The following is a 19,038-nucleotide window of genomic DNA, read 5'->3' as shown; positions in this document are numbered from 1 at the left end:
GGCGGGTCGAATCCCGAGTGCCGCGTAACAGAGTGAGCGCCTGTTACTCGTCCCAGCTTCTGCCAACCTAGCAGTTCGAAAGCACATAAAAATGCAAGTAGGAAAATAGGGACCACCACGGTGGGAAGGTAACAGCGTTCTGTGCGCCTTTGGCATCTAGTCATGCCGGCCACATGACCACGGAGACATCCTCGGACAAGCGCTGGCTCTTCGGCTTTGAAACGGAGATGAGCACCGGCCCCTAGAGTTGGAAATGACTAGCACGCATGTGCGGGGGAACCTTTACCTTTACCTTTTTTTACCCCAGATAAAATCTATGACGAGAGCAGCGTAGAAACTTTAAAATGCTGGGTTTTCAACACTTATTTCTGCCACTAGATGAACCTGTATCAGCCAAGGACAGAAAAAGTTTATCATCTTCAAGGGATTCCATGGAATACAATTTCTAAGCAATCCCTAAATCTATTCCCAACCCTCTGGTCTGCTTGCTGATTAATGACTTCCAGATTGGAATTTGTGGAGATTAGAGCCAGTTGAAGTTACATCAGAACCACACCTGGAGTGATGTTGAGACTGCATTAGGAACTTGAACACCAACCAAGCAAGGGCAAGTGGCAATACCGATAAAGTAGACACTGCATCAGGACCTTCTTTTAGAAGGTTTACACAAGGAGCACAAATCATAATGAAAGAAGCACTTGTTTTCTTCCTGCCTTTTATAAGCCATGCCTTGATCACCACCTCTTTTTTGGCAAATGAGAAAACCGGAATTGGTTAAAGCATTACACAACCAACTCAACCAGAGGGAAGTAGGCACAGAGGCTCCATTGTGCAAGGGGAAAGAGACAACATTTTGATTCCTTCAGAAAAATATGGAAAATAAGCGAACTTCAGTTCCTCTCTCTGACACTCTCCCTGCCTTCCTTTCAGATAAACAAACAAATCTGTTGCTTTTATTGATGAAGGCAGCATCTGAAGGTCAATAAGTGAGTCAAGATCGGCCACTAGATTTAATCCAGTCTCCTGCAAGAACTGAATTGCATTCTTGACCCTCTTACATCCGGAAGGTTTGGGATGCTTAAGTTTCTTAGGGCACCTGTAAGACCACTCAAGCGAAACCTGTGTTCAATTTAATGGCCTAATCATCAAAGGTACCAATTTAAACCTAGTTCTGTTTGGAGTGTGTTGCAATAGTTGAAAGGGAAGTGAGTGTGGTATGAATCATTTATTAATTTATTTTTATTGTCTTTATTATTTTTATACGTAACTCAAGATGGTCAACCTATTCTTCTCTCCTATTTTCCCTACCATAACAACACTATAAGGTGAGCTGGGCTGAGAGAAAGTAACTGGCCTAAAGTCACCCAGCTGGCTTTCATGGCTAAGATGAGACTAGAACTCATGGTCTCCCAATTTCTAGCTTGGTGTCTTAACCACTAGACCAGGAGTAGGCAACCTTGGCTCTTTTATGACTCATGGACTTCAACTCCCAGAATTCCTGAGTCAGCATAGCTGAAGTCCATGAGTCATAAAAGAGCCGTGGTTGCCTACCCCTGCACTAGACCAAATGTAGAAATAGGTGCACTTGGCACATAAGAGGCATCCTTGCAAGGGCTATCTTGGGCATGGCTGATCCTTGCTCAAACCACAGAAGCTGAGAGTACAAAACAACCTCCAAATTGTGCACTAGTTGCAGCTGGGGTAAATGAAACCCCTTCCCTAAGTAAAGGAGATGAGTCACTGGAATAGGGAGATCCAAAACTCACAACTACTCAGTTTTGCTTGGGTTGAGCTGAAGCCAATTCTTGCAGCTTTCTGACACTGGGATAGGAGAAGGATGCATGGATGTCATACTTGATGAGTCTAGGATGGAGATCTATAACTGGTTATCATCATCATATTGATGACAGGTGACATTAACAAATGACCTTGCCTAGCTGTTTCATGTAGATGTTAAATAGGAACAAGGAGAAAGCACAGCCTGAAAGCTTCACAAAGGGGTTTTAGGTTAGATTTTTCCTGGTCAGCAATACTATAAAAATACAGCAATTGTGATTTGTCATTGTCGCAAGGTAATTTCTACAAAGGATCCTATCCATCTTGATTGGGTTCACCCTTATGTTTCCCTCCAACAACAGTTGCTCCACCTCTTGGAATTCCTTGGAAAACCTCTCAGTTCTACAAAACTGTGATGCAATCGAAAACCAGGGCCACCTCTTGTTCCAAGGGGCAATCAGAGCTTCAGGAAGAATTCCAGATTCTCTGAGAAATCCATCTTGGGCAGGTCAACTAAATAGATCCATCTCCCCATGATGAGGAGTGGCTGCGCAGAACTTTAGGACTAGCAGAATGTGATCTGCCTATGGCAGGAGGCTGGTGGTAATATCTCCTAATTCCAGGTTGTGTCATCACTGTGAGCGCGTTACTCGTCCCAGCTTCTGCCAACCTAGCAGTTCGAAAGCACGTAAAAATGCAAGTAGAAAAATAGGGACCACTACGGTGGGAAGGTAACAGCGTTCCGTGCGCCTTTGGCGTCTAGTCATGCCAGCCACATGACCATGGGGACGTCCTCGGATGAGCGCTGGCTCTTCGGCTTTGAAACGGAGATGAGCACCAGTCCCTAGAGTCGGAAACGACTAGCACGCATGTGCAGGGGAACCTTTACCTTTTTATAGTTGCCATGAGCTACCATTTTCAGAGTCTGTGCCCAGATAAGGCAAATTAATGCCTCCTAGTATTGTTAGTTTTTTGGGAATCCCAGTGCTAAACCAGTCATGACTTCAAGTGGTTCATGTAAAGCAGACATGTCAAACACAAGGCCCGGGGGCCGGATACGGCCCGCGAAGTGGTTTCATGTGGTCTGCGAAGCCATCCTGGAAACAGTGAGGGAACGGCCCCCACTGCCTTGGCCCTGGCCCAGAGACCCTCCTTCTGCCAGAGACCCTCAGATCTGTCCCACTCCTGCCCAGGCCCCCATAGGCACCCTTGATGCGAACGATGGAGAGCTGGCCACGCCCACCCAGTAGGCCATACGCACTCTAGCCATGCCCACCCAGTAGGCCACGCCTACCCTTGCTATACCCACCCGGTCCCCTGAGGGCAACCGCAATGCTGATGCGGCCCTCAATGAAATTGAGTTTGACACCCCTGATGTAAAGAGACTGCCACGAAGCAGGGAAATTATTTAGTAGCAGCAATCCCAAGTAATTTCTAGAGCCCATTTTCACCAGCAGTCTCACAACTATGTGTGGGGCATGTCCTTTAATAATGATAATAATAAAGTTGGAAGGGACCTTGGAGATCATCTAGTCCAACCCCCTGCTCAGGCAGGAAACCTTATACCATTTCAGGCAAATGGCTGTCCAGTCTCTTCTTAAAAACCTCCAGTGTTGGAGCATTCACCACCTCTGGAGGCAGGTTGTTCCACTGGTTAATTGTTCTGTCAGGAAGTTTCTCCTTAGTTCTAGGTTGCTTCTCTCCTTGACTAGTTTCCATCCGTTGCTTCTTGTCCTGCTTTGAAAGTAATCGGTCTCACAAATTATTGTGGTAACTCCTCCACCCCTAATTTGGTTCTGTGGCCAAACGTAAAGCCCAAGTGGAGCTAAGTTGCATGGAACATGCACCAATGCTATGCATACCCCATACAGCTCTCTGCAACCAGTTGGGGATTGGTGAATGGTACTGAGTCAAAATGACCCAAAATTGAGATGCTTGAAGCTACATATAGCAACATGGATGAGAAACATGTAAATGGGAATTGTTGGGGAGCCTCAGTTCCAAAGGAATTTCATACGCTCTCAAGATGATTCCAAGTCAGTAGAATTGGAAGATAGCAACTGATCACTTTTCTTTACTTGTGTCTATAGTGCTGGGGTATAGTGGTCAACCAGCACCCTCTTTGCGATTCCCAAAAATGGACATGCCCATGGGGAAGTATTTAAACATTTTTTTTAGAAAAGCTTTGGAGACTAAGGAGCAGAGGTTTAATGAATCGATTCTGCCTCCTTAAACCCAAAAGTACCAACCCTAGAATGAATTCCATCATTGCTAGCTTATTACTTTTATTACTTATTACTTTTGGAGTAAAGGCTTTAATAAGCTGAACAAAAACTCAAAGTCCTTACGTCAGTGGAAATTCAGTTGCACAACTCAGGAACTGCAAGCAGCAACATTTTGCACAGAAATCTGTTGGACTGGAGTAGGATTCATGCCCCCAGCAAGAGAGAAGTTAGAGCTCATACACGTGGTCCAGATTGGACATCTGTTCCAATTACTTGTTGTCATGTTCAGAGCCTGTCTATTTTGACAGCCATAACCCTTTGTTGGTGCATTACTTTTGGCATGGAATGTGGTGGAACTAATCAACAGCATCCCTTGAGACTGAGAATGTCAATCATGACTGCTTAAGCATCCTGGCTAGTCAATTTATCAGCATCTGCAATTGCCCAAGACAAAGCAACTAAGATTGATAGATAAATGAGGATGCCTTAGAAGTGGGTGTGGAGCCAGAAATCTTCAGTGGTTGATCACGAAGGCTGATCTGTAGCAAGAGTACATTCAGTCCATTTCAGGAAAGCCTGACAATGTTTACAGGACTCACACACATGCAAATTATTGCACATCTGAAGGAGAAAGTTCCTGCAGCTCTAGGAATTTACAAAAGGAAGCCTTCAGAGTCATATGGACCCAAGCCAACTGCACATTCACTGGTATTTCTACTGCAATATTGACAATTTTACAGAAGTATGAACATGAGAAATGAAAACAGAAATGAAAACCAAGCAAAAGAAAATATCTGAAGAACAGCAGATGTCCTAGAGCAGGGTCTTTCAAACTGTAATCCTCACAACTGTGGAGTTCCATAAAAATTGATGGGATTCTGTAAGCGATTAAAGGGGAAAACAATTCATTTGAACAAAGCCATTTTCCTGTCACTAGAACTTTGCCTCTTAATCAGGGGTTCCAGGAATTTTTCCTTTTTCTTTTTAGCTGACAGATTCTGAAAAAAATGTGAAAGCCTCTGCTCCAGTCAACAGCCAACAAGTATTACTCCGTGCCAGTGAAGAAAACCCAAGATTAGTAGATCCCATGTCTCGGAGTATGTGTGCACAAAGGGGCAGAGCTGCCACCAAAATCTCCAAGGTTTGGTAAGTTTCTGAAGGTAATTCGCTCAGGGCAGAGCCTAATTTCTGCAAATCAGAGAAATTTGTGAGGCAGAAGCCCTTTTCATACTCTGTATGCAAATAAACACAGGCACAAAAGAAAGAGATTTAGCTGTAAGACTTTTAAAATCTAAGAAATCAGTACCGATGGGGAACTAGCTCAACCTGATTCTTGTATACTCCTACGCACTCAACTGAAGCAAACCCTCAGGTGACACTGAAAAGTCAAGAACTCTCACATCTAAGATTATGCCTAATTCTGTAGTGTGAGTCACATATCCCTAGCTCATTTGTGTTCTGCAAGGGAAGGTATTATACATTGTCATTCCAATGTTGAACCTCAGGGCTGCACAGATCTGTCATTTTTTCCCCTTTATGGTGCCAGTCAAGAACGGTTATTCTTCCTTACCTTCCTGGCCTGATGTCAGAGGTTGGCTTTGCCAAGAATGTACATAAACCATTTGAGAAGTAAGATAACATAACAACCTAAAAACTGCAATGCTGGATCAGGCTCAATATTTATGGCTTAAACCACGGTGACCTACCAGATGCAACTGGGAAGTTCAATAAAAAAATGAGTTATCAATTAACTTTGGAAGGAGAATTCATATAGACAAGTTTAATTTGCAGAGTTTATTCTTGATGGAATTCAGCCAACAGCGCAGAATATAAAGATCTATCAGTGCCTCACTTGTTAAGTTTGAGGTCACTGCTACTCTTAAAGCAAACAATTCAGGATAGAGCAGAAGTGGGCAACCTGTACCTATCCATATTTTGCTAAACTACCGTATTTGAAAAAGCTAAGTAAATGACACCTGGTTAGGAAGGGAGAGCCTTGAAGTCCAAGCTGTAGCTGGACTTCGTAATTACCAGAAGTTGAGCTTGATTTAAGGAAGTCTTCACATCTACTCATTGTGCAAGTGGCTTGGAACTCTTGAATAATTCAACACCCAAAATGCTAATTCCATACTCTTTTGGGCTACAGAAAATGGCTTCTCAGAAAAAGAATAACATGCAAGATGCCAGCTCTTCAGCTCTCTCTTGTGGAATAAAAATAGCTCAGTAGTATAAATAAGATAGGAAAGCAAAACTCCCCAGCTGGATAGTTTTTCAAGGATATATGCATAAGTTGTTCTGAAGTGTTGCTGAACTAGATTTGGGGCATTTTTTTTTAGTATGGAGTTGCCCACTTTAAATTTTAAAGCAGTCACAGATTATTCTGGGCTTCCAAAGCAGTAAATTTAGCTCACAGAGGATATGATTCTTTATAATTATATAATTTATAAATCTTTATGAGTCACATACACAGACTTACAACAGTTCATTTAGTGACCCGTTTGAAGTTATAACGGCACTGCAAAAAGTGATTTATGACTGGTTTTCACTTACGACCACTGCAGCATCTCCATGGTCACGTGATCAAAATTCACACTTGGCAACCGATTCATACTTATGACCGTTGCTATGTCCCAGGAACATGTGATCACCTTTTGCGACCTTCTGCCAAGCAAAGTCAACGGGGAAGCCAGATTCACTTAGCAAACTGGGTTACTAGCTTAACCACAGTGATTCACTTAACGACTATGGCAAGAAAGATTGCAAAATGAGGCAAAACTCAACAACCTTCTCTTTTAGCAACAAAAATTTTGGGCTTAATCTGTGGTCATAAGTCCAGGACTAGTTGCACCAAGGTATATCCAAACTCTCTTTCCTATAAAGAACCACCACTTAAAATGTAGCTTCCAGCAAGTCATAAAATAATCTTAGCACTCTTCTTAATGTTGGTAAAAAATTATGTCTTCCTTTTTCCTTCGGCTCTACCTTTTGGTATAACCAACGGAACTTCACACCCAAGACTTACTGCAGCCCACAGTTCACAAAAAAGGAATCCATGCCGTGGGAGAAGACAAAGAGACGCAGGCGCCAAGTCTGTGGTATCTCCTGTCTCCATAGCCAAGGTGATTTATGAATTAATTGTAAATGGCCATGGGATATTAAAATGGTAGTTTTTCACAGCTACTTTCTGCCTTGCCGATTTATTATCCGTTTTGGTCTTAAGTCCAAACAAAAGGGAGAGGGGAAAAAAAGAAAATAAAATTTTGGGGGAATGTCTTGATTTTGAGATAAGTATGTAAGCGATATGAAACTTTGCAAAAGCCAAATGAACCCAAGTCTAAAACCCACCACCTCTTAAGCCTTGACCATAAACTTGTTAAATGAACAAAATCTGCTTTGTTAACCTTTCCTTCCTAAATCTGAAGAAATATCAACCTTTTAGCTTAAACAGAACGTTCGGGGAACACCTTGCACGCTTCAGAAAGCCTTTTAAAACCCGAAACTATGTACGCCACGTATATAAATTTCAAGTTAAAGGAAACCAGCACGCCTATACTGGGACTGCCCAGATGTCAGTATCAATCCAGTAAGATTCCCTTGTGCAAATAATCCTTAGGGAGGAGGAAGAGGGTGGGGGTGGGGCTGAGACCAAGAAGAAACCCTTCATAAACGGGGGGGGGGGGGAGAGGGAGGGAGGGAGGGAGGGAGGGAGAGAGAGAGAGAGAGAAAGTTTGCAAAAGGGTGCAAGGTAAAGATCCTAGCCAGATTTGTCATGAACTCAATCAAAAAGTGCAATCTGGAATACACTCGAGTCCAATCTCGCAACAGGCAGCTTGGTGATCACAGGCAAACTATCATTCAAGTCAAGCTTCTCTACTTCTCAAAGAAATCTGTCCGTGAATCCTGCTCATTCACATATCTGAGAACAGCATTCTTTGATCTACTGTGATAAGAGGCAGCATCTTCTCAAAAGGACCTTTTTAGCTCCGAAGAATTATTTTAAAGATTAGTTTTATTTGGAGAAAAACAAAACAAAAAAAAAACCAAGAAAGGGGTGGGGAGGGGAATTTTACATAATAAAAGACATCTCCCAGGAAGTCCATGCAGATTACAAATCATTTTCATAGAAGATATTTTGTACAAATTTTACATGTTTTTCAGAATGTGTAAAACGCACCTCAATCCACTCATGAACTTGTCCCGATAGTAGAGAGAGAGACAGAATATTCAAGATTGCTGGAAGAGAATGCTTCTGGGATTTGCAAATTAGCAGTTTCTCTCCAATACAGCTCCTCACTGTTAAAAGACTCAAAGCAATAATGCATTTCCAACCCATGTACTGCCCTCACCAGATCTCATTCCACTGTTCCATCTCCCATCTTTGAGAAATGACAATACTCTTTCCACTTCTAAAAGCTGATTTAACTGTAGCTTAAAAGTTATGAAAATAAGACCCCAACTCTACCAACTTTACAATATCCTGGATCCTCAATTTAATATAACTCAAGATTATTTCAGGAGTAAAAATCACATTGTTCTTCTCTCCCCAAATTAGGTAAAATAGTCCCTGCTGAATGCATGCGCATCTCATAAAATCCAGCCAAGTCCTAGGCAAATACTTGCTTCCTATGTGACTATGCATTTGTAAACTGGCTATTAAACCATTGTGCTGCTTCAGTTCCCTGTACTGCAATTCTTTCTTCCCCTATGCGTTTGCTCAGAAAAATGAAAGAAGGCTAAAACAAGAAGTGGCAGAAATTCCTATTCCCAAGTTTAACTTCTGGTAGGTGGCTATATTTTTTGAAGAAAATTAAGAGGAAAGTCAAAAAGTTTGCTTATCCAAGTTCCAAACCACACCTAAGCGAGAGGAGGGAGACGAATCGTCACATAATGCGACAAAGGTGCTCCCACCATTCTTTTGATGGCCCCTGCTCTCTTTAAACAGTGCTCCAAATTGAAAAGGTGCTATTACTTTGTGACAGTATCGTGATTGCCCTTCAGTGATTAAAAGCGGACAGAAGGACAGAAAATACTTCCAAGGAAAGTTTATAATCTCCTAAAATTAAACTGCTCCCTAGCATTCCTTCATATAGCACGGTACCTTTACGAAGGTTCCTGGAATTTAGTATTTAGATGGGAGCTTCAAACAGATAAAAGTTATTTTCTGCATGGTCAATCTGTATATTCTCCCTGCCAACGCCACACAGCTCTAGTGACAACTGACACGAAGGCCGATATTATACGAGTTGAATGAAAAGTTGCTTCCCGTACTGGAACAATTTGTCAGTGACGCCAGTTGCTGGAATGGGTGGCGATACAGGGCTGAAACTTCCAGGAAGGGAGTCCTGGGAGCAAAGGCCTTGTGTTCAACCTCAGTTGGTTGGGACGTTAACACTTTCTAAAGGCAGATGATGGGTGGGAAGCCACCCATCACAGCAAAAAGGGCAAGGCATGCACCTAAACTCCGGAGATACCTCTTGGGCAAAGCTGGTAATCTTCTAACTTGGAAGCTAACTTGTGTCCCTTCTTTCAACTAATTAAGGTAATACTGCTTTCCCTCCCCAGTGCATTAACCGCTTTGAGAGTATATTATAGAAGCCACCCAAGCTACCAAGAGGGAAAGAGACAGTTTAGCTGTCCATATTCCCGATGCGCTCAGTCACACACTAAGCTTACTAAAGCACTAACCTTAGCTCTTAATGAAAAGGACCCGAGGCTCTGAATGCGATTGGAAGCAGCGTGAAGTAACATTCAAACACACACACACGGGGCCTATTTCTTTCTTTCCTTTTTAAAGACACCTGCCATTATTTTTTTCTTTCTCTTGCTATACTTTTTTTTTGCAGGGATTTCTCCAGTAAATTCAATACTTTAAAGGCTGCAGCAGCATGCAAGAGAAATTCTATATATATATATATTTCTTATTTTTTTAAAGAAAGGTTTAAGAAAGGGCTCTCCCAGGAGATGTTGACTTGTAGGCTTTTATTTTTCTGTCTTGTCTGAATAAAGGTTTCATTTTGCTCTCCAAAGGTTCCTGGATGGCAACCGGGTAGGAGACAACACGGAGGGGGATGGAGAATTTAGTTAGCATACTCTTCTGCTTCAGCTTCGTCATCACCATCCACTGACAAAGCAGCATACTTGCTAGCACAGCTAAATTTCTGCAAGAAAAAAAAAAGGGGGGGGAGGAGAAAATCAGCAGATATCAGAACACTGATGACTGTCGGTATTAAGTTTTGGGTTATTTGTACAATGTATTTCAGACCTTCTATACAGAATAGAATGTATAGATGGTATTCTGTATTCTAGGTAGATAAAATGCTCTGTGTCAGAGGTCCCCAACCTTTTGGGCACCAGGGACGGGTTACGTGGAAAGAGGTTTTTCTGCGGACCAGAGGGGGTGTGGTTTTGTGTACAGCCTGCATCCTGCGGATGGGGCTTTGCTTGTTTGTGCGGCCCGACTGCTGGCATGCCACGGACCGGTACCGGTTCATGGACCAGTGGTTGGGGACCCCTGTTTTATGTAACAAGCAAAATGGTGATCATGCCAAGCTATTCTTTAATCTGGAGACACTAAGAAATGAACCAAAGGCTTTCTGTCTTTTGCAAATTTTGCACCCCAGAAAGTGAATTCATTCTTTGTTATTCAATTGAAGTCAACTTCCATCCTTAGCTCCCCAAAGACAGTGGGATAACAAATATATAGTCCTTTTAAAAGCTGCTATTCATTTTTTAAAAAGAAGTCTGTATCAAATATATACAGTCTGTATAATTACCGGATCAAAATAATTCCTTCGATCATCTCAAGAAGCTTGTGTTCTACTTCAAAGGGTTTGGGACAAAAAAACGCAGCTGTTCTCAACTTTATTAAGAAGTAATCACTACACAAATGTCTCAATGGAAGAGAGAACAACCCTAGCAGTGAAACCACAATGTATAAAGTGTAACCTCTCATTAATGTCATTTCTGTTTAGATACTGATAACTGCTGAAAGACAAGCAAATCCCAGTATGTAACAAACCCATTTAATCAGGAAAATTGCCTAAACCTCTTTGTATTTAACTGTAATTCCCCCCCCCCACAAAAAATAATAGATTCATTATTTACAGGGGTAGGGTTCTCTTCAAATTTCTTTGGCTCAGATGCAGATCTCGAGTCATGCTCCTCCTGGCTCTCTTTCCTAAAAATGAACAATGCTACCATGTTAATTTAGCAAGCAAATTAAGAGAAATATGTTATCATTTGAGCCCCAATGCCAGGGAATAAAAAGCTAAAGATAGTGCATTGCATAATTCACAAACAAACAAACAAATAAATCCCTGGTGTGGTAGTGGTACAAAATTAAACATGCACAGAGTTTTGCCTGCTCAGTAATAATTTTCCTGCTGATGGTTCTCCAGCATGCCCATTTTCCAGGAATAAAACAACTGAGTGTATTTATACGCGTGTGCAAAATAAATAGTGCCGTTTGTTACGATCATCTACTTCTTTCACAAGAAGCGTGAACTGGAATGGTGTATTCCATTCTGAAACCAGTATTACCGATCCAAGTCTTGCCAATGGTCTCTGCTGCCTCCATCTCCAGGACCTCGGCCAGAGCTCCCTCTACGACCCTTGGGAACACTCTCCTTTCCCCCATCAGGTCTGTTTTCATCTCCTGAAACAAAGGGGGTGGGGGGGAGGGGCGGGAAGCTTCCATCATCCTATTCCCGAGAGGCCAAATGGCAAGGCTTATTTGGCCTCCCTTTGGTTTCTCAGGAAATGCAATGAGGAGAGACAGGACTTTTGCTCAAAATAGTTCACACCTCCCTGCAGGCCTCCCATGAAATTGTAAGCATTCCAGCCTTACCTTTTCGTGGGGCATTTTTCGAGGACACCTCATCTTCTGATAGCACAACTTGACTGCCACTGCAACACAAGAGGTAAATACTTGAACTAATTTGTGCACACATGCACCCAGGCTATTATTAGGTCAAAGTCTTCTCTCTTTAGGAATTAATATAATTAATATAATCTTTTTCAACCTACATCTGGAGGCAAAAGTACACCACACAATAACAACCCCACTAAATACTGAAAACTGAAGTAATTTGGACTCTCAAGTGAAAATAGCTACCAGTATCGGTAGTCCTCAACTTACGGACACAATTGACCCCAAAATTTATGTTGCTAAGTGAGACGTTCGTTAAGTGAGTTTTGCCTCATTTTAGGACCTTTCTTGCCACAGCTATTAAGTGAATCACTGCAGTTGTTAAGTTAATAAACAGGCCTGTTAAATGAATCTGGCTTCCCCATTGACTTTGCTCATCAGAAAGTGGCAAAAAAAGGGATCACGTGACCCCCGGGGACACTGCAACCGTCATAAACAGGAGTCAGTGGCCAAGCATCTGAATTTTGATCTCAAATGAACACAGGGATGCTGCAATGTTGGTCAATGTGAAAAACGGTCGCAGGTCACTTTTTTCAGTGCCGTTGTAACTTTGAAGGATCACTAAATGAACTGTTGTAAATCGAGGACTGCCCTGTATCTGGAGATGCTTTCTCCAGATAATGGATCATTATACTTCATTCATGCCTCACATGCTGCTACAATAGAATAACAGATCTTCTACTTGTTGCACGGCAGCTTGGCCTTGCAAATATTTTAATTAACATAAAGCCATTTTTTAACCAGAAAGGCAACTATGGGTAATCCTTGACTTACAACCAGTCGCTTAACACTCAGTAACGATGGACTCAAGAAAGGTACTTCTGGCCCATCCTTGAAATTATGATTGCTTTGCCATCCACAGGCTTATATCATTGCATTTCGGGTGCTTAGCAACCAGCTTATAATTACAGCTTATTGCAGCATCCTGTGGTCAGATGACTGTGTCTTACAATTTTGCTATTTTCCCCCCTAAACAAACACCAAAAACCCCACTGGATAAAATGTATTCACACTTATAACCCTGTAACTTCACTTTAATGACTGCGGTGACTCACTTAATGGTCATAAAATCAAATCTGGTTATGCGGTGCCCAGATTTACCACCACAGCAACTTATAACCAAAATTCCAACCCCAACTGTGGTTTAAGTTGAGGCCTACTTATAGAGTGCCTTCAAATATATACTTTTTAAGATGGTTTAAATTAAAAACAGTAGATGGTTTCAGTCTATGTGAATGTGTATGTCTATCAGACTTAATCAGAAGTTGCAGAAATGTTGACTTTGTGCCTGGAAGCACTGAGAATCTGAATGGTGAGTAACAGGCTACGTCTCAAAGTAGTCATGAATGCTTATTGCTTCAGAAACCAGCACATTCTAAGGCAGGGGTCTTCAAACTTGGCCGTTTTATGACTTGTGGACTTCAACATCCAGAATTCCTCAGCCTGGCTGAGGAATTCTGGGAGTTGAAGTCCACAAGTCATAAAAGGGCCAAGTCTGAAGATCCCTGTTGTAAGACAAAACTACTCTCAGACACTGATGGGCTTATTTTCTCTCAGAAAGAGCTACTAATTAAGCTACTGCTGGAACAGCTGGTGAAAGCTACGCCAAGAATGATTTTGCCCAGTTGGGCCTGGTAGACCAAATGTGGCCATTACTGGCAATGATCACTGCTACTCTCATCACTTTATGACTACTGTAATAAGCTCTGTATAGGTTGTCAGGTTGTCAGTGAAGACCACCTAGAACAGGGATGTCAAACTCGCAGCGTCACGTGACGTGTCGCGATGTATCGTGACTTTTTTTTTTCCATTGCTGGCAATGTGGTGGGTGCGGTTTTGCCATGATGCATCCGGCCCGCGGGCTGGCAGTTTGACACCCCTGACCTATAAACTGTAACTTGTACAAAATGCAGCAGCTTCCATATTAATTGTGACATGATACTTCCATGTAACACAGTCCAACGGGAGCTACATTAGCGCCAGTTTGTTTTCAGTGCCCCTTAAACTGCTGGTGATCATCTAGTCTTCAGGTTCTGGCTAGATAGAATGTGACCAATACCTTGTTCAGTTCAGCAGACAGAAGTAACTCAATATGACATCTAGTAGTCCCAAGTTCAGAACATTCCTCCCAAAGTGCCTTCCTAGTCGTCATGACTAACACAAGGCAGGTATGTAAATTAAATCAAGAGCTTACAGACAGACTGAACCAGGCATCTTCAAACTTGGCCCTTTTATGACTTGTGGACTTCAACTCCCAGAATTCCTCAGCCAGCTTGCCTGGCTGAGGAATTCTGGGAGTTGAAGTCCACAAGTCATAAAAGGGCCAGGTTTGAAGACCCCTGGACTAAACAAACTACAGGAAATGGGAGACTTTTAAAAAAAAACCTGAAGAGGTGATGACATCTTAATTTTCAAAGCAAGTGAGCATTTGGCAGATTAAATAAATCAGATAAAATACTTATGGTGGTGAAACTCCTGTCAGAATGAAGACTAAGAGTAACAAATGAAATTTAGGGAATTTTGATAAAAGTTACATTTAAATTCTTCAAGTATTATCAGCTGAATTTCTTGCAGTAGCACATGCATTCACTTCTATGAACTTATTCAGTAAAGGTTTTTTCCCCCCCAAAGATGGGAAAGCCCTACTGGAAGTTTTTGTGCCACTCTTTATTTCTTTTAAAATTCACCAGCTCCAATATGCAGAAAATGTATGTCAAAAAGGCTTTTACTTTGACAAGGACTTCCATAAAAGTCTGTATTTTTTTTTAAAAAAGCCCATGTATAAGCAGATGTGAACTTCTGGTTGCCCTTGCTCAGAGTTTTTACACTTTCTGATTTATTTAAGCTATATTTCATTTACTAAAGACCAGAACTAGTGATTATTATCTATCATCTTACAGAGATGTACCACTTCAGTCACTAAGCAGTTATTTTCTGATGCAGGTCCGTCCGTCCATCCACCCACCCACTTACTCTTTGCTATATTTATATCTCATCTTTTATTCAGGAGTTCAAGCAATGCATTTATTACAGTTACATTGAGCCATAATTCTAAAACATTAATATGTTCTCCTCCCATTCTTTTCTCAAACATCCTCCTCCTTTTGAGATAGGTTAGGCAAAGAGTGAGTGACTGGTGACTGGCCAACCATTACCCTATTAATTTTTATGGCTATGAGTTTCCTTGCTTCGATACGTTAACTATCCCATCATAGCAGTCCCCAAATACTTAAGGAGACTTCCTGTCTGTGAGAACGTGACAAGTGCAGCTGAATAATTAAAACCATTTAAAGTGGCAAAATATTGCTTTCGCACAGGTTCGCCTGGTGCGGCAGTTGTGGCCCTATCTAGACCGGGATGCCCTATGTACGGTCACTCATGCGCTCGTGACCTCTCGTCTTGACTATTGCAATGCTCTCTACATGGGGCTTCCCTTGAAGACCACTCGGAGGCTCCAACTGGTACAGAATGCGGCCGCGAGAGTTGTCTTGGGAGTTTCCCGGTACTCCCATGTTACACCTTTGCTCCGCGAGCTGCATTGGTTACCAGTTGTCTTCCGGGTGAGGTTCAAGGTCTTAGTGATGGTTTTTAAGTCCTTACATGGCATGGGTCCGGAATACCTCGGGGACCACCTGCTGCCGGCGTCGACTCCCCTCTGCCCCGTGCGTTCCCACAGAGAGGGCCTCCTCAGGGTGCCTCCAGTCAGAGAATGTCAGCTGGTGGCCCCCAGGGGGAGGGCCTTCTCTGTGGGCGCTCCGGCTTTGTGGAATCAGCTGCCGGTTGAGCTCCGGATGGCACCAGATCTCCGCTCCTTCCGGCGCGGGTTAAAGACCCATTTATTTGAACAAGCTGGCCTGGCCTGATGGGGAATTACTTAGGGTTTTAATATTTATATATATATTTTATTGTTTTTATTGTGGGCAATAATTTAATTCTTTTTTAACTTTTGTATTTTTGTAGTTTTATGATATGCCCTGTTCACCGCCCTGAGTCCTTCGGGAGAAGGGCGGTATAAAAATTTAATTAAATAAAATAAATAAATAAATAAAATAATACATGGAACTCATTCACACTGGCAGGTCTTTTTTTTTTAAAGGTTACAGAAGGTCAGGCTGTTCTGCTAAAGAGAACAGGCAGGTAACTTGTTTAAATTTGAGAACTATTTCCTGAATGATGGGCAATAAGGCAGCAAATCCAGTTTTATTTATTTACACAGAACATGAGTATACCTGTTTCACATCGGGGAATGGAAATCTTACCATTTCTGTCCATTAGACAGACACGCTGGCTAGACCTGATAAGAACGGCGAGCCCAACAAACTACCACCTATCCCCCACCTGCTCTACCATTTTTTCTTCTTCTGAAATTGTGGTAGAAATTTAGATTTCAGAAGAGTCCTGATGAAGCCACAACACTGGTGAATCACACAGCATTTTGCCACATTTTCAAATCCATGTTGCCGTAATGGCAGTTCTTGCTTTAAAACAGGAAAAGGGAAGAAAAACAAAAGCCCGTAGCAATCTCCATTCTCTAAACTCACCTTGTTGGGGAATGCTGATCGGAGTCAGAACTCTGTGAGAGTGCCGGGTGCGAGTTGCTGCTTCGTTTCACCCAGGCATTTTCCTTCGGAGGAGGAGCCGGCATGACTTTCAAAGGAAGCTTCTCCTCTCTGGGGGTCTTGGAGGTTGGAGAAAGGCTTTCGTCCTCTTTGCCGAGGCTTTCATTGTCCAACGATTTCTCACTCTCCCTCCTCCGTGAAGCTACAATGGCAGAACAGGAGACAGAAGCTGAGTTTCCTTCCACAGCCAGGCAATTTCGACATATTTTTGGTATGGTGGAATGTCTCAGGATTAGTCAGCATGTTTCGCCCAAAGGTACCATCAAAGTTACCGGGGGGGGGGGGGGGGGGAATTGCAAGTGTAGTGCATAATTATAGAAGAAAAAAATCCATTCGGATTTTATATTCAATCCACAAGGCATAACAATGGATTTATTTAAAGCCAAAATCCATGGGTCCCAAATTGGGTGCCATGGTGCGCGCGCGCACACACACACACACAAACAAATTTGAACAGCCTTCACCCTGCTGGCCTTTAAATAAGCCTTAAAGAACTGGCTCTCTTTCCTCGAGCTTTATGGATAGTTCGAACATTTGTTCTGCTGGCATCAACTTTTGTTCCTTTTTTTTGTTGTTGTCTCCTATTTCTTTAGTTTTTAATCTGTATGCCACCCAGAGTCATCAAGAAATTGGGCAGAGCTTTATAAATATGATTATAAATAAATAAAACAGAAACCTTAAGTCTAACTAGGCTGCATATATCTGTCGCAGTCTGAAGTAGGCATGTCTAACCTGCAGTCCACAATCCACATGCGGTCCTGGATAGCAAGTAATGACACACCCCCTCCGCCAAGATTGCAATAAATATAAAAAAATAGAGGAAGTTGTTACTTATACATATTATATATTTTATATGCGGTCCACGGCCATTCCTCTTGACTCAATGTGGCCTAGGCAAGCCAAAAGGCAGGACAAGACTGGCCTAAATCAGACATGTCAAACACAAGGTCCAGGGGCTGGATCCGGCCCACGAAGTGGTTTCATGTGGCCCACGAAGCCATCCTGGAAACAGTGAGGGAACGGCCCCCACTGCCTTGGCCCTGCCCCAGAGACCCTCCTCCTGCCAGAGACCCTCAGACACTCCTGCCCAGGCCCCCGTAGGCACCCTTGATGCGAACGATGTAGAGCTGGCCATGCCCACCCAGTAGGCTATACACACTCTAGCCACGCCCACCCAGTAGGCCACACCCACCCTGGCCATACCCACCCGGCCCCCTGAGGGCAACTGCAATGCTGATGCGGCCCTCAATGAAATTGAGTTTGACACCCCTGGCCTAAATAGAACATGGTAATCAGGCTAGGGAAGAGCCACCCACTGTTATCTTTGTCATATTAAATTAATTTGATCCTGTTCTCTTCCCAAAAGTTCCAAATTTTGCATTTTCAGGTTGCAGATATATCGGGCCTATGAACCTTAATGAAACTGGCTTCATTTGTTATTGTGGCAGACCTACTGATCTCTACAATATGGTTGTACTGTGTAGTAAGATGCATTAAAGATATACATCCTTTGAAAATGATTTGAAAGAAACATTTTGGACCAGGCGGAATATAGCACCAACAGCTCTCTACTCTTCCAACGAGGCAGCATTACGTTTTTCAGATGTCCGTGGCATCTCAAAAAAAAATATGCCAAAGCTTTAATGAATCAGGTAATTAAAGTTAATATAATTCATACATCTGTGTGGTGTCCTACATTTAGATAAATCCAAGATGCCTTTTTACATTTTCAGTATGACTGAATCTAACTTCCACTCCCTAGATCAAAGCTGTAATAATGAGGTTTCTCTGTTGACTGAAATGATTGTGATCATACTCAAATAACCGGATAACATTGTTTAGGAGTCTTAGCAAAGGGAATTAGGGAAAGAAAAGATTGCAGGTCATGCTGACTGTTCAATGCTCTTATTAGCTTCTACTAAGGCTCATAGCTTTGTTTGACCTTGATTTCTTATCCTGGCAACACACTCTCCACCCCCACAAAGATATGTTTTTGGGTGGATTGTATAAGAGGCAACCTTTTGGAGTAAGAGATTCAGTTACCATGAAAAAGAAGGAAAGATGTCTGGATGAATCTCAACCCCAGATATACACATTGTAAAGGTAAAGGTAAAGGTTCCCCCGCACGTGTGCTAGTCGTTTCCGACTCTAGGGGCCAGTGCTAATCTCCATTTCAAAGCCGAAGAGCCAGTGCTTGTCCGAGGATGTCTCCGTGGTCATGTGGCCGGCATGACTAGACGCCAAAGGCGCACAGAACACTGTTACCTTCCCACCGTAGTGGTTCCTATTTTTCTACTTGCATTTTTTTTACGTGCTTTCGAACTGCTAGGTTGGCAGAAGCTGGGACGAGTAACAGGCGCTCAGTCTGTTACGCGGCCCTCGGGATTCGACCCGCCAAACTGCCGGCCTTCTGATCGACAAGCTCAGCGTCCAAACCCACTGAGCCACGGCATCCCTTATACACATTGTAAGACTGGCTAAACTTAGAACA

At 42.6% G+C, this 19,038-nt stretch overlaps 1 protein-coding gene across 1 annotated transcript in view; it reads right to left on the bottom strand.

Moving 5' to 3' along the window:
- Positions 1 to 7,992: 7,992 nt before the first annotated feature.
- The window catches only part of EIF4B (eukaryotic translation initiation factor 4B), a 36,357-nt gene continuing 25,311 nt past the window's right edge, over positions 7,993 to 19,038 (bottom strand). Inside the window, exons 11-15 of the mRNA XM_081318358.1 lie at positions 16,470 to 16,689; positions 11,848 to 11,906; positions 11,541 to 11,655; positions 11,106 to 11,178; positions 7,993 to 10,159 (exon numbers count right to left, since the gene is read on the bottom strand). Of these exons, the coding sequence (XP_081174484.1) occupies positions 10,079 to 10,159; positions 11,106 to 11,178; positions 11,541 to 11,655; positions 11,848 to 11,906; positions 16,470 to 16,689 (548 nt within the window). The 3' untranslated portion in view covers positions 7,993 to 10,078. The remainder of the gene's footprint in view (positions 10,160 to 11,105; positions 11,179 to 11,540; positions 11,656 to 11,847; positions 11,907 to 16,469; positions 16,690 to 19,038) is intronic.

Source organism: Vipera berus (assembly GCF_964194415.1).
Source record: "Vipera berus genome assembly, chromosome: 2".
NCBI classification, from domain to species: domain Eukaryota; kingdom Metazoa; phylum Chordata; class Lepidosauria; order Squamata; family Viperidae; genus Vipera; species Vipera berus.
Note: the sequence above shows the minus strand (reverse complement) of the source record. Positions and strands in the feature narration are given on the sequence as shown.